The 16597-nt window shown below is 39.9% G+C and overlaps 1 protein-coding gene across 2 annotated transcripts; it reads right to left on the reverse strand.

The window, feature by feature from the left end:
* Positions 1 to 80: 80 nt before the first annotated feature.
* On the reverse strand, positions 81 to 14528 carry lmnb1 (lamin B1). 2 transcript variants are annotated; one of them, XM_037753048.1, is made up of 11 exons: positions 14434 to 14528; positions 8413 to 8569; positions 8134 to 8259; positions 7544 to 7714; positions 4859 to 4984; positions 3475 to 3695; positions 3148 to 3376; positions 2730 to 2834; positions 2474 to 2593; positions 2107 to 2211; positions 81 to 1678 (listed from the first exon to the last, which is right to left on the reverse strand). In XM_037753048.1, the coding sequence occupies exons 1-11, from the start codon at positions 14457 to 14459 to the stop codon at positions 1637 to 1639; spliced, it is 1428 nt and encodes a 475-aa protein (XP_037608976.1). In that variant the 5' UTR covers positions 14460 to 14528; the 3' UTR covers positions 81 to 1636. The 2 variants fall into 2 exon arrangements, with proteins under 2 accessions (XP_037608976.1, XP_037608975.1); XM_037753047.1 differs by lacking the exon at positions 14434 to 14528 and adding an exon at positions 12216 to 12754.
* Positions 14529 to 16597: the final 2069 nt, after the last annotated feature.

A 16597-nucleotide genomic window follows, 5' to 3' on the forward strand; every position in this document is an offset into this window, starting at 1 on the left:
ACTAATATATCTATTTCATACTATGACTAATCCTGTCTTCTACATAGACCCGTTAGAATGATGTAAGTACAACACACACGTACAAGAAAACTTGTTTAATCATTCAACTATGATAATTACAGCCATAGCATGCATAATAAAACACACCAAAACAAAAAGTACTTCAAACACTTAATAAAATATCAAAAGTTAAGAATACAATCAACACTTCTCAATTGTGGTGCAACGCTTATTTAAAGTCAGTGGAGTGAAACTGCTGCATGACATCACATTACTACAACGGAGTATTAGGGCCACATTGAGGGGAGAAAAAACAAAATCTGAGATTTTGAAAATAAAAAGTCGTAATATTACGAGAATAAAGTCATAATTTTATGAGAAAAAAAGTAATTTCCTCCTCCACAAAAGAGGCAGTTTCCCCCTCAGGTCCATGTGGTTCTTTCTAAGAAATAAACGCTGTTTCTTGCACAATCTTTTCAATTTCCTAATACTTATGATAATGTGGTGCTGATTTGCCAATGTGTATTTCATTATTTGTGAAACCTAAACTAAAGATTAACTTCACAAGACGTTCCTCATTTACACACAGCTGCTCTATTTCCCCTCTAAAATAACACGTAAAATTACTACTTTATAATATTAAGACTTTTTTCTCTTAAACCTATGACTTATTCTCGTAATATTACGACTATTCTTGAAATCTCAGATTTATTTATTTTCCCTCAATGTGGCCCTAATACTCCGTCGTACATTACAGCCTCTGTGAGTAGAATCAAATTATTGCGATGGCACATGTTTTAGTTGTAGAATAAGGAGACGAAAAATTGAGGCAGGCTAGTTTTCAGTTACCAGGTCAGATCTTTTTTCCTACTACCATGAGGAGTTATCAAAGCCACAGTTTCAAATCTTACATATAAGGGCATTAAGATAATTCAACTACAAACTTCAACTGTCCTCAGATTTCCTTATGAATACAATCAAACCATCACAGTATTTCTTTTTTTTCTTCTTCTAAAGATACTAGAAAAATGCCATTCACAGGTTTCCATATTCTGACATTTTGTCCAGTCAAGTACCAGACTGATGGGGGAAGAGTAATGTATTACATCAACTCCCGTTACTGTGGAGCTTTTAGTGTATTTGTCCTTTCAGTGCATTTTTTTCCAAGTTTTTTTGTTTTTTTTAAATAATAATACAGTAGGATTTTGAGCAAATTGAGCTAAACCAGCCCCTAAACTAATCTAATCACTGACATCCTGTGGCTTTTCTTGTAGCTTAAAATAAAGCATCAATAATATAATAAGATAAAATAAAATAACTAAATTAAAATCCATTAAAAAAATCACATACTTGTTTTCTTAAAAAGACACAGTCGGTCCTTGAGTTTAGCTACCTGTTGCATGGTTTTATAAAAAAAAAAAAAAAATTCTGAACTACAAATTTTGTTCAACAACCACATTATTTTTTTTCAGATGAAAATACATTTACTAAATTCAGTTTTGCATTTTTATGAGAAATAAAACCTTTTTGTATTGAAATACACTACAAAAGATAGAAAAATAGTTCTAGTATTACAGTTGGCAGCAGACTGGCTGGGCTCAGCGGAGGTGGAGGTGACTGGTTGTGTTCAGTGGGATCACATGATGGAGCAGCCTCTCTTCGCAGTGCGAGGGTCCTCCTGCACACAAACAGTCAAAACAATGCTACAACTGTTTGGCTGACACAATCGTCTGGTTTCTAAAATAGTAAAACACACAATCTTAAATCTACATCAACGTTGAGGGTTTAAAAAGGAAGGCTGAGATGTCAGGAAATAAACTTGCAGTCTTAAGCTGGGCATACACTGTACGATTTGAGAAATGTTGTTGTGTAACTCCTTCTCCTACTGTACAGTTAGATCGTTTGCGATGTAAAGCCAAAGCTCACGATTTATGTGCTCACACTGGACGTGTAAATTAGAAAAAAAACACAAACGGTCATCTTGAAAAATGTGTTCATATATAGCAAGGGTCCATAAAATATTTTTAAACATATGCACATTAAGTAGTTGGATTTAAATCCGAGGAAATGTCTGTACTGAGCTGATATAGAAGCTGAAGTTCTCACCTGCTGGAGGTAGAGATCGTCGTCGATGGCCTCCACTCCGTTATCGTCTTCCTCAAACTCCTCTTCTATTGCGGTCTTGTATGTTGTGGTTCTCTTTGCCACTTCCTGCCACACAACACACACACACAAGTAATCCACAACTGGTTGACAAATAACAACTCCTCAGCTTTTTTTTTTTTTGACAGAAAGAAAAATCTGACAACAAAAATCAGATGTGGGGATGGATGGGTGACTATTACACTAGCCTAGAGATGGTGATAGCAGATCAATAGACAAAAACAGAGTGCAGGGGATGGAGATGGTGGATGTGTGTGTGTGTGTGTGTGTGTGTGTGTGTGTGTGTGTGTGTGTGTGTGTGTGGTCTCACCTCTCCCTGAGGGTTGATTAGCACCACATGGACATCCACTCCTGAACCCCAGGAGGAATGGTTCTTCCACACGAGGTCTGTGGGAGGTTTGGAGCCCACACCAGCATCAGACGCCCAAACCTGCACAAAGCAAACAGCCCCAAAGGTCCTCCTCATATTCAACTCAGTATTCTTTTTGATATGTTTTTAGATGGATATCACTCCTGAACAGGTTCAGCAGCAAATGATTACAATCGAACTAAAAACAGACTCTTACCGTGACTTTCTGGCCAGCCTTCAGGACATATTTGGGTGTGAACTTGTAGGTGGCTGTAGCATTTTCAATCGTCTTAATCATCTCAAAACCGACCATCGCCTGATCCTGAGACAAACAATCATTGACACAATAAAGAAATCAGTCAGATACAAAGGTTATACTCGAACTGTATTATTAATAGGCTGATATTTATACCAAAATAGGCTATACATCAGAATTTACTGGGAGAAAACAAGCAATCCTATGTAAAATCTGACATTCAGCGCCCCCATGTAGACAGAAAGGAATGATCCTTTGTTTCATGACCACATTTCCCCGCCACTGCTAGACACTAGTCGACTATTCGGGGTCACCCCTAACCTCCACATGAACATTAAAGAACTAAAACCATGCAACGTCTAACAGCCCGAAAGCTCACCTCATCTCCACTGTTGACGAGGCAGATGAACTTGCCGTCTGTGTCGATCTCGTCGACGCAGATCGGTCCTGTGGCCGAGGCAGAATGAGCGATGGACACCGAGCTGCTCGCCTCCTGTTCCTCCACATCGACGCGCTTCCTCTTTCCCTTGGTGGTCTGCACGCTGCGGCTGCTGGACGAGGCTCGAGACACCGTGACGCGAGCTGAAGGACTGGGAGACAGCTTCAGTCTGGGGGGAGAGGAAACACCACAGTTAGAGATCCAGGTCACTTAAAAACATGGAGTAGAAATTCAACTGATGCTGTCACAAACTTCCTGGGTGCTCACCTTTCTTCTTCTCCCTCCAGAAGTTTGCGGTAGGCGTTGATCTCCATGTCCAGCGCCAGTTTAACATCCAGCAGCTGTTCGTAGTCATTGAGCTGTTGCTGCATCCTGGCCTGGATCTCAGCCAAGTCGCGGTCTTTGTCTGCCAGCAGCTTGCGGCTCTTGTCTTTCTCCTGACCCAACGCCGTCTCCAGCTCCATGATACGATCGCGCCAACCACGAGTCTGAATAAAGACGAGGAGGTCAGAGTGTGAGTTGGCGATGATGCCCATGCGTCACAGGTAACACTTTATCATATGTCATTTAAAAAAGCTTTGATACCTGCTTCAATAAAATCATTGCAGTGATGAAAATTAAAACTCAATGCAGGGCCCGAATACTTTTTTTACGTTAACATGCACTGGTGCATGTGACTTAAAATGACATGCAAAGTCAGATCTAGTCGTCTAGATGGGGCAGTGATATTATAAATAGCTTTCAGAAGTGTAATGGATGAGTTAATTACACTTTATTATAGCCTTTGACAAAGTTGTGGCGTGTATGAGTATTTCAGCCTTCTTTCAGCTGCGTCCTCGACTCCGGCGGTGTGAAACGGACTTGAAAGCAAGTAAAAAAATAAATATAAAAACATAATTCAAAGCGGTAAGCACCCACAGCACACAGCCATCTGTCCTTCCTGCATTTGTCAGTTTAAACTGTGTTGTTTTTAGCCTGGATTATGACTTAAACATCTTTATATTTGTGTAATATTATCATACAATCTGCGCAGCAAGCTCTGATTTGTCAGTAGGCGGTGCTTTCATACAAGTTGATCTCTTATCTGGAACATAACCTGCTCCGGAGCAGGTTAGGTGTTCAGCATCAGTTACCATAGCGATCTACTGCGGTAAGAAGTGAACCACCGTTGTAGGACGGAAAACCATAAAGGGTTAACCCTGAAGTTACCTCACTAACCCTAAATCCTGCTTCGTAGCACAGGCCTCTGATGAGGCAGTTTAGATGGGGGTTGGGGCAGGGCTGTCTGAACGCCGGATTTGTCCAAACTAAAAATGTTTAGGAAGCTCAGTTTAACCTGCGGGAGTCTTTGATTGTGATGTCACAGAATGTCATGGCGAGAACAATTAGTCCAACTGCGACCATAACCTTGAGAGAAGAGTCTGATAAACGGAATTGACAGACTGAAGAATCAGCTGCACTTGAAAACAAACTAGGTTAAGCCGCATAAACTTGTGGTTTACGGTTTCGGAAATGGTAAGATATTAAGATTCAGCATTGAGATAAATGCGGTCTGCTTCGGATGTTACAGGGTTTTATCAAATATGACTGCTTAGGATACCAATTCTAATTCTATTAAAAAAATAAAAAGTAAAATAAAATGCCAACCAACCTCCTTCTGCATTCCTGTCAGCTGGGCAGTGAGGCTCTCGATCCTCAAGGTGGACTCTCTGAGCTCCTCGCGGGCCATGTTGGTCGATGCTCCGTTCATCTCAGCCAACCGACGCAGGTCGTCCAGCTGGAGACAAAAACACGGATGGTTTGAGAGTCAGCAACATCAACACATCAACACTGTTTCATTCTCATCACACACTGAAAGAGGAACTGAGCAGCGTCAGTCACTTCCTGACCTGCAGGAAGTTAGTTAGCAACGTGTTGCTTGCAAACGAGTGTATTTTGTCACCTTTCATAATTTATCATAGCAGCAGTATTTCCAGCAGCTGTGTTTTTCTGTTTTGATTGCTGCCAAATAATTATCTTCACTTCACATCTGATGTTAAAGGTCCCATATCATGCTCATTTTCATACTTGTATTTTGTGTTTCTACTAGAACATGTTTACATGCTGTAATGTTAAAAAAAAAACTTTACTTTCCTCGTTTCGTTTTAGTGCATCTGAACGGAATTGCGTTGCTAGGCAACAGTTTGGGTCCATGTTTACATCCTGTCAGCTGATGTTATTCACATACACTGCAACAGGAAATAAACTAGGACACATTTAGAATGTTTATGTTTAAAACCGTGTAATAATCTATATATTGTATACTTGTGACATCACAAATGGACAGAAATCCTAACAGCTTGTTTTCAAACGCACAATTTCTGAATACAGGCGGTGTGTATTTCTCCGTATATTGAGCGTTTTGATAGTTTAACAGTATTTATAAAGCACTTAAACCTGCTTCATAATATAGAAGACATGAAAATCAAATTTTTTACAATATGAGACTTTAAGGGTTTCTTTTTGTTTTCAAGTTTTACTGGATCACACAAAAAGGCCCAGTGGATGTGGTGTGTGTAACACTGTGAGCAGAAGACTCTCATGTGAAATCTGTACTTGTGTTAAATGTTCTGCAAACCAACTAAAGATAAACTAAAGGGAGCTGTTAGAAATGATTAAAGGTTAGTAAAAGCATTGAAGTTTTCATCACTGTACTGGCAGAAGTGTAGTAAAGTACAGTAATGTGTACAGTACCCTCCCTCCCCACAAAAATAGGGCTCCTCCGGAAGCCACGGTGTAATTCGAACACTGTAATTTACCATGCATTTAATGTTTTTTGTGTAAAGATATCAAACATTGAATGACATCGGATCTAAAATGTTATTCCTTCATTTAGCGTAGAAATTTCAAAAGTGTTAGATAACATTTCTGAGTGGCATACTTGTCTGCCACAGTGGCAGGAAGTGAAAAAAGTTCATTTCAGACCCTGCAGAAGACACACAGACCATGAACAGCGCAGCTAATCTAGAGATTCGCCGTGTGTCACCTATTTTTTTTTCCGCGTGATGCGCGCAGTTCTCATCCAAAAAATAGACCGTGAAAACGATCTGTTGAGAGCTAGCAGCTCCGCAGCAGCAATGCGGTCTGTGTGGACGCCACACACCAACGAAGTGTACGTAATCATAGACATCCTGTGTGGGTGTGACAGTTATTCGGGTGTTGAATCTCCGTCGTGTGTGTGTGTGCTAAACCAAAACGTGTTTGTGTTTATCATGGTAATTGTGGTATTGCATAATCCATGTCGTGGCCGAACGTGAAACCGGTGACGGTGATGAAACCGGTATACCGCCTGTCACGGGTTAGACCGTGCCCTGTAAAGTAAGATGCAACGCACACACACTGTAACGCCACCTCCATCATATATTAAATCAAGCCGGCTTGGAGGTGTCGGTGTTAAGTGTTACCGTAGCATCAGTACTTCTAAATGTCGGGAGACCCGCCGCCAAAGTAATCAATTTCTTAATGGGGGTCATAGTGATACAAAGCATAAATGTATTTATGAATTACACACAGGCATAATTATTGATATTGAACATTTCCATTTATTGTAAAATGGATATTCAGTAAATTGTGTGTCACCCTCTCTTCTCTGCTGTAGATGCGCTCCTTGGTTTAGACTTGGACTGCCGAAACCGAACAGGAGCGTACCAATAGCTTATGTAAGGGGGGTTCCCAGAGAAGGTACCAAGTACAGTAGAGTTGGAGGGTGTTTGGGGGGGTTGATAATAGGCAAGGTAATTTTAATTAGTTTGAATAATTACTTGCCTCAAAATGTTATATTAAATGTTTTATAATTTAATTATAAATTATGTCCTATTTTTTGGACTGGATATTATTATGCTGTTGTTTGATTGATTATTAATTATTATTTGTTTTACTTAGTAGGATCCAGCTTCATAAAAGAGGAGGCTGGAATACCTGGAGGGGGGTCAGTGGAGAGCAAACCTCTGATGAGAGGCAAGCCATATTGTAGAGCTGCAAGGGCCCAACATTTAAAGGGGCATAGCCTATGCTGTATCTTGATATATATATTTGTCATTTTGCTTATATTTTTCATTATTTTGGAAGAACCTGTTTCCTGGATGCCAGGCCTGCACTGTACATATTTTTGCACTGGATTGTTGGTTTCCACTATTGTTAATAAATACACCTGGACTGTTTAACTGGAATTTTTCTCAGTTTTTACGCCTTAGCCACTCGGTCAACCTTACACCGCCCATGGATCATTATGCGAGTGGAGAATATGTACCAAGACAGTGTATGTGCTGACAGCGTGTGTGTGTGTGTGTGTTCATACTTTGGCCACGTAGGTGCTCTCCATGTTGTCCTTGTAGATCTTGATCTGCTCCTCATTCTGAGCCCTCATGTCAGTCAGGGCCTGAGTCAGTTTATATTCATACTCTTCCTTCCGTCCAGAGTCCACCTCCACCAGTCGGTTCTCATACCGCTGCCGGGATTCCTTCGATTCCTGTAGCATAGCACAAAGTTAGCGGCTTTCAGACCGTATTCTCAGGTTTGATCCTGCCCTGATTAACTCAAGTCAAAACTGGTTAGGTTGCACAAATAAAAATAGTAAACAGAAAGAACATTCATCAATTTAATAAAAAAAACAAAAAAAACTGCTTTAAGGTGGAGGTTATAAATACAGCGTAAAGCTTTGGGACGAACTTCCCTTCTCTCCGGCAAGGAAATAAATATCACAATCAGAAATACTTTATTGATCCCAGAGGGGAAATTGAGTTACGATTTGCTCCCATTCTAGAATAAAAATATATATACATAAAAATAGAGAAATCCTAAGCAAATCTAAATGAGAAATATATATAACAACGGTGCAAATAAGTCCAAGTATACGTCTACTGTGACTTGAGAAAATGTCATTCTGACCTCCTCTTGCATGCTCTTGCGAAAGACCATTTCCTCTGTCAGACTCTGGCAGCGGTTTTCCATGTCGACGCGCAGCAGCATCTCATCTGCGAGGTGTTTCTTGGCCTGAGCGAGACCTGTATCCAGCTGACAACACACACAAAAGAAATTGAAGATAAGTCATAAAAGCACACAAAAATATACTTTTGTAATAAGCACAATTGATCTCTTTGCATCACTCCTTTACAGGTCAAAAGGAACACGTACAATAGAAAGGAAAATCCTTCAGCAGTACTGTACCTCCTGCAGCTGTTCTCGCAGGTCAGCCAGTGCAGCCTCCAGGCCTCTATTCTCAGACAGCGCTGTGGCCAGCATGGCCTCTTTAGAGTTCAGCTGAGCATCCAAGTCCTTCAGCCTGGCTTGGGCTCCTGCTGCCTCAGAGTCCTTTTTGCTGTAGCTGGAAGGAAGATGAAAAGGCATAGTGAGTGCATGTGGACGACAGTGTTTGTTTCTAATATTTTGTTTCCTCAATCTATGAGGGCAGACAACACCCACATCCACTGCCTGTCAGTATTAAGACAGAAACTTTACCAACGTGAACAGCGTCCTCTGGTGGCCAGAAGAGCTCAGAACTAGAAGAAAAGCTTATTTATGTTATATTTAGACTGCAAATATATTTTATTGCCATTTTGCATTTTAAAAAAAAGGGATGTCAATAATTAACCGTTAACCAACATTAAGCATTTTAACCGATTAACGCTATCGGTTGAAATGGTTAAAAGAAATGTTAATAATGAATTCAAAAGCTGAACGGCTCAGAGGAGCGGCTCGACTTTTTAAGGAGAAAAGCTGGGCCACCATAACAGCCCACCTTAAGAGGCGGAGCCGGAGTTGCAGGATGCAGGAAGTCGGCTCCTGTCTCTCCATGGATCAAAGAACAGCTCCGGCTTGCTTGAGCGGAGGAGTTGTAGTTTCGTAGCACTTATTCACCGACAAATAAACTCACTAAAGTTACGCAGACTACGTGTGCGGCAGCGAGCATGAAGCCTCTGGCAATGCTAGAGCTGCTAACGTAGCACAAATACACACACTGTTTGTTGGACACTCGCTAAAGTTTTGCCGGGCAGACACACAGCTGACAACCTGCTAAACTAAACTAAATGTGCGGTGGAGACTTTTACTGGGAAAGTGGCTGCATGTCCGCGACACTACACGCAGCATCGTGGCTGCTAAGTTAACGCTCCCAGACGGGTGAACTGGGGACTCCCGTCAACGACCATCTGTTGTGCACCTGCAGCTGGTACACCGCTGCATGCGAGGCACAAATCTTGTCGGTTAACGGTTAAGACGTTTTTTTAAAATGAGCATCCCTAAAAAAAAAAAAAATCCTTTTTATGCCATGAATGCTTTGATTAAAAAACAAAAACAACAAAGCCACATATTTCACTTTCAAAAACAGGGTGGACATCTGTTTCCCGGCTCTGAGCCTGTGTTAACTAAGTCAACAGCGGAACTGTGTCATCAATGGGTCTGTGAGGTATGTGTGTTGGTGGAGCTCTGCTGGGACAGAGACCAGTTATTTTCTCATGGTGTGCCTGAGGGTTACAACGGGCGAGTGTGACTGCTGCCGAAGTGGACAAACTATGAGTGGAATGCAGAGTGGTATGTTTGTTCTTTTTCACGTTTTACTGAGGAACATTAGCTGGGAGGCGAAAAACCACTGACTCCAGCGCGCTCTGTCTTCACAGGAACACTCTCAGTAAGAAGACCACACCAGTGCACAACAAATACCTAAAATACTTTCAGAAAAGACAATAAGTCATTATTACATTAGGAAGCAGGGCTCTAGATAGAATGCAACCAAAATCGTAAAATGGAAGACTAGCATCCACCCTTTTGGTTCCCCCTTAGGTAAACACTGTTATCTCTGTCAGCACTTTCGCCATTGTTTGCACTGCGAGCAATCAGCTCGTCGTCGCCATGTTGAGAGGCAATAGAAATGCTCCAATCCCGTATTTAGCACCTTTAAAATCAATGATCAGACAAAATATATAAGCACATTGACAAAGGCCCTGTTCAGACCTGGTATTAACATAGGTCCTCAGTGATTAGATCACAAGTGGACAGCTCCAAGTACAGGTGTGAACGCAATCAAGATGCATTGAGATCAGATCTTTCAGACCACATTCAGAGGTGGTCTGGGCCACATATGGCCACATTCTTTTAGCAGTGTGTACGTAAATGTGGAGACACATTGTAATGCCAGGTGTGAACAGACGTACTTAAAGCTGTCCACTTGTGTTCGGATCACTCAGGACACATGTTAATGCCATGGAACATCCTACAAGAGCTGCAGTTTTGGAGATGCTCTGACCCAGTCGTCCAGCCATCACAATGTGGCCCTTGTCAAAGTCGCTCACATCCTTACGCTGGCCCATTTTTTCTGCTTCCAACACAAAGTTCAAAATGTTCACTTGCTGCCTAATATATCCCCCCACTGCCAGATGCCATTGTAACGAGATAATCAATGTTATTCACTTCACCTGTCAGTGGTCTTAATGATATGGTTGATCGGTGTAGATAAGCAGTATTAATGTCTGTAAAGTAAATAATACACAATCCAGTTACAAGATGTGTTGAAAATCAAGATGAGGTGGGCTAATGGGTCACGTCAACTGGCCAAGAGACTCAAACCAGCTGTCACTGGCTGCCACCTGTCAGAGTGTTTGACCACACACACAGTACTTCCTCTGTTCAGCAACACTCAACAGCTCCACACCTAACTCCTCACACTGAGCAGCACTTGTGTGTAGTAAATGTGTATCTGGGAGGCTACTCTTTTCACAGAGTCATGCTATATTCATTTAGCAACAACAGTGGACCTCTGCGACACTCTTATTACACACACTGGTGAAAGTTGGTAAGCTAATTTGGTTTCACATGCAGCCAAGGTAACATGCAAATACACAGCTGTGGGTGTCTCAACACAACACTGCTTGGTATCTATTAAGGGAAATAACATTAACTTTTTTTTTTTTTACAATTAATTAAACAGTTGATCAACTAACAGGCATTTTATTTCTGAAAATGCAGCTGAAACACCACACTTTCAGGATGAAAACCTTCCACACATTGTCTACTCATGCACTTTTGGTCAACAGCTGTGAGTAACAGTTGCTGCTGTCAAATTATATCGGATAAACGGGAATACACACAAATGTGCGTACAAATGACTACTAAACCTTAATAAATACAATTTGCATATTAAAATGATGTAATATGCATGTCTGATGAATATTTCCTCAACACACAGTATGCTAATTCTGCATACCAATTCAATCAGAGCTACCAAAAGCACTTTAATTCTGCGCCAGTGTTTGGGTCTTCCTCATAACAGATACTACCAGTAGACCGTGAAGGCACCATGTTGCCTTCATTGAACGCTTTCGTTATCTGCCAGTTTAATTAAACCACAGGTACATTTCTCTAAATTAATTTGTTTCTTTTTTGGTAAACCAATTCGATCATTTATTTATTTAGACATACATGGTAAAAGTCACATTTTAAAGCCGGCTTAACATTTATTCTTGTATTTTTATATCTGGTATATTTTTTTGTACTTTGAACTACTAACTTTTTTACTGCCTTTTTACTAACATGTTTTGCACTATGGAACTGTGATGCTGGAAACTTGAATATCCCTCGGGATTAATAAAGTTACTATCCAGCTATCTATCTATTCTCTGACAATGGTGGGCGGATAATAAAGGCCATTGTCAATAAATCATTTCAAAATATAGTTAATTATTTCATTCATTTTAAAAATGCATAACTTAAGTTACTGGTTGTAACTACATAAAATGTAGGAGTGGCTTTTAACGAGCCACAAAGGGACAGTAAAAAACAACAAAGTATGTTGTTTTTTATTACAGGCCGAGTTTGAGTGACGCGCTAAGCAGATGGAACGTAACCGCAGAACGTTCGAACGTAATGTTGCAAAAGTGGCTCGAAAATCAAAGTCAGCACAACGTTGTAGCCTTTTAGCTAATTATCCCAGAGTTCCATGTCCCTATTAGACAGTGATTAAAGTGTTAAAGGCTTACTTCTGCAGAAGCTGCTCATGCTCGGATTTGATCTTTCCCAGCTCAATCTGCAGCCAGGCCCGCTCCTTGGAGGACTCATCCAGACAGCGTCTAGCGTCGGCTAGCTCGGTCTCGTACAGAGCTTTCAGTCCGGTCACCTCCCGGCTCCTCACGTCTTCCTTCTCGTTGATTTGCAAGTGGAGCACGTCGTTCTCAGACTCCAAACTGCGGACTGTGTCGATGTAAACGGCCAGGCGGTCGTTGAGTTCCCGCAGCTGGTGTTTCTCCTGCAGTCTGGTGATCCTGGTCGGGCTCAGCGGTGTGCCGCCGCCGCCGCTGCCGCACGTGGTGCTTCTCTGCCCGGTCGGAGTTGCAGCCGCGGTCGCCATTATTGGAAGACTTTAAATAACCCGAGATAATACTCAAAACCAAAACAATATTTAAATTCCCAGCGCTCAACAGCGACTTCCCAAAACTATCCTGGAAGGAAGTATATCCTGTCTTTTTCTTATCCGAATGAAAGAAGGGGTTTGGCTTCCTAATATGGCGGCTCATTGGATATTTGTACGTTGTGTACCGGCAGCCAATGAAGGAGCTCGACGCAATGCGTTCTTTCAATTTTCAACTTTTTGGGTTCGCTTGTAACTGTGACCGGCGTGTGCCGAAACAATCCCGAGCATGCGCGGTCTATTTGCTGTCTATCGTGGATGTATTAAAGAGAACGCCGGTTTGTGGAATTCGAACGTCCCGGTGTTAATAACAAGCGCCGCCTGACTTTACTGATAACGGCTGAGAATGGAATCGTTTCATTGTATCATTTTTCCCAGAAATGGCTCATATGAGGGGAAGAAGTAACAATTATTAATTGATACAAACGGAAGTGATGAAAATTGATGTGAATTAAAAGAAATGGAGTGATAAATTATCAAGGGATTTATTTATTTATTTATTTATATATATATATATATATATATATATATATATATTTGCTTATTTATTTATTTATTTATTTGACAGGAGCAGTACATGTAGGCATTGTTGCACTTAATCAAAGTGCAACCGATGCAATGTATAAAGGACTTTTAGCTGTAGCTAATTTGCAGACCTTGTCCTTGGTTAGGCTTTTAAGAAAAAAAAATAAAAGTACATAATACCACGTCCTACAATACAATAAATTTGCATATGTATGTTCCCAGTTGATTAATTTAAAGCTGATTTGATTAAAACAGTCGTGATATTGGTGAAAACAATCATCATTCATCATTCACAAAATTGCCATTTATCATTGAAGGAAAGTGGCCTCAAGGGTGGAAGTAACAAAAAAAGGATTGTAGAAAAGTGATTAAAATGTATGTGAATTGAACAAAAAGAGTGATAAATTGAGTTGATATGTTTAAAAAAAAAATGTTCTTCACTTCTCTTTCCTTAAATGATAAATTTAAATTTTGTGTTGTGAATGATGAATGTTAGATGGTGAAAGTTGAGTTTGCCATGTGATTGGAGCATATTTTTTATGCTAAATGCAGTACCTGTGAGGGAATCTGGATACATGTCATTGTTTTGTGTTGGTAATTGATTTCCAATAATAAATATATACATACATTTGCATAAAGCAAGCATATTGGCCCACTCCCATGTTGATAAGAGAGTTAAATACTTGACAAATCTCCCTTTAAGATACCATTTGAACAAATGAAAAAGGTGTGATTAATCACAATTAAATATTTTAATCAGCCTTAATAAGAAGAAATGGGCTGACTCCAAACCTGACACATCCTGAACGTGACACCCAAATAGATATGTTAAAAACAGGGAGGTCGTCAAAACGTTTAGTATGTTTAGTTAAATAAAGCATATGCACAAAGTGTATTATTTTAATTTACTTTTATTTTATTTATTGTGTATTGTTTAATGCTCTCTGGCTTTATGGTCATATGTTTTGTTCACATTGGTTATCATTTCTCATGCAGAAGATTTTTAGGTGTTTATGTGCTAAGTTATAGCGATTTGACATCTGGCATTTTAAGATGTTATGTGTGTTTACACATTAATTCATAACATCTTAATGCCCTTCTCATTTTCAACACTGTTCTTTTATTTCATATTATAATACAAACATATTTGACAATATAATGTTAAAGACCATGCACAGCCATGGGAGATTGGGAAAGAGTTTGACAGTTAACCATAAGGAGTGATATTATTCATCACTTTAGTGCAATAATGTTAAAGTACATACCAAACTTGAGCACGCTGCAGATCCATCACCCCTCAGTGGTCAACCCGGCACGAACTGTCCACAGCAAGGTAGCTACCCTCCCCCTTCACCACCACCACTAGCTGTGACATAAGATTGTGAAATAAGATATTCAGCATCTGAGGAGTAATGAAGTCTTTTTCTTTGCAGTGCTGCAAGCATAGAGACTGCAGTAAGTTGGAAAATAATCACATCAAGGACAAAGAGTGTCTTCAGTTCTCCCACAGACTACATCACTGATGGATAGTGAAGTAGTTGAATGTTTATCTCCATGAGTTGATTGACGACCATCATCAGTGGCTCACTGCCTCTTCTCCCCACTAATCAACAATGTAGCCCCCCTACATTTTTCTTATCAGTGTCATCATTTATTTATATACTTCTGCTATATAGCACCCAAGCATAACAAAAAAATGTCCAGACATTGGCTTGTTGCTCTCATTCAATTCCTGTTTAAATATGTCTGCATGGTTGTAACCCTGCGAGCAGCCATGAATGAAAGTTTGAAATTTAGGAAGACGTAGCTGATGGTCTGATTATTAACGTGATTTGCAGACAGTTTTTCCTCTTTTCCTCTGCACCACTAGAGAAATAAATCTCACCTGTTATGAGAAGATATCTCCACTTCACCTTATAATTACACCATTACTTGCATAAAAAATGATAACATATTGACAAATTTATAGTATCATCAACAACATCCTGTGTTGCCGCACCTGATTCAACTGTTATCAGGCCATTAAATAGGCGTTATCAGTCGCTATAGCACCATAGATGTGGGTCATTAGGGGCCTATACACCTAATGCGTTGTAAAAGTGAAAGTGAATCTTAAAAGTGACACGTTCTAACGTGTAAAACTGAATGAAATGTAGCGTTTTGAACACAAACAAAAGGGCTTCTTTATGTTTAGGCAACAAAACTACAACTTCTTTAGGTTTAGGCAATAAAACTACAACTTCTTTAGGTTTAAGCAATAAAACTGCAACTTCTTTAGGTTCAGGCAATAAAACTACAACTTCTTTAAGTTTAGGCAATAAAACTACAACTTCTTTAGGTTTACGCAACAAAATTAAAACTTCTTTAAGTTTAGGCAATAAAGTCTCCCTGATGACCTGGGAAATTGCGCCAAATAAAAAATTACAAATAAAAAACAGCAAGAGACAATGCACTGATTTGGAAATAGTTTATTCAGATCACTTTGGTACACAAATTGAATTGTGTTTTTCTGGATGTACTGATTACCGAGCAGACAAGGACACAACAGTGCACAGTAGCACACTCACACACAGTACTGGAACTATATGGTATTGTGTTTGTACATAAAGGCTGAGCTACTGATTACAACTCGCATCACTTTCTCATCCCAACTTGTCGCATATACACATGCTTTTGTAGATACCTTGGCGTCACTTTTCGGTTGCAGTAAACACTAAAGGTTGTGAATTAAACAACAGACCACAGCACTGGAACTTTTTTTTTCGTTCCAATGGTGCCTTGATCATTTTTACAAACTGTGGAAGCACAGGCAGTGAATCATCAGCAGTGTTTCAATAAAACAGGACAAATACTGCAAAAGCACCACCATCAATGTGTTTTTAGCGAGATTTAATTTAAATCTTAACAGTCAGAGGAAACTTGAAGTAAGCTAAATACAGCATTGTGACTTATTTTAGTTCCGTAGCTCCTTAACTAGGATTGAATGTATTTTAACCTCAGTATATGTTGATTCTATTACAAAGTTGCTGAAACAACTGATGTTGTCGTTCTTCTTTGCAGGACAGTCTCAAAAACACCAATGAATGTGACAATACACATACATGGCAAAAGTTCACACTGCTGAAACGCAACATTTATTTTATTTGCTCTATTTTATCGATTATTTTCAAGTTATAAGTTTGAGGTAATCATAACAAGCAATGTCACACATTGCAGCTACATGGCAACATTTAACAATGGTGGATCACCTTGTTGTTCACATCTGGAAGCTGCCACTATACTCTTTGATAAGATAATAATAAAAAAACATACTCAGATATTGGCAGTTTTCTTAATTGTATTCGTCATGATTAGCCCACTCCAGGAACCGCTCATTGAGCGCTCTACACACTAGAATGTAGTGTTAATAGCTGATGGTAAATAAGCCAC

The sequence above is a fragment of the Sebastes umbrosus genome, chromosome 19, assembly GCF_015220745.1.
Source record: "Sebastes umbrosus isolate fSebUmb1 chromosome 19, fSebUmb1.pri, whole genome shotgun sequence".
Taxonomy (NCBI): Eukaryota; Metazoa; Chordata; class Actinopteri; order Perciformes; family Sebastidae; genus Sebastes; species Sebastes umbrosus.

Coding starts and splice junctions, on each gene's coding strand:
- lmnb1 (XM_037753047.1), bottom strand. CDS start 12,583: ATGGCGACCGCGGCTGCAACTCCGACCGGGCAGAGAAGCACCACGTGC. Junction 2,212..2,473: donor TAATCAACCCTCAGGGAGAG/GTGAGACCACAC, acceptor GTTGTGTGGCAG/GAAGTGGCAAAGAGAACCAC. Junction 1,679..2,106: donor ACGATCTCTACCTCCAGCAG/GTGAGAACTTCA, acceptor GTTTGTGTGCAG/GAGGACCCTCGCACTGCGAA.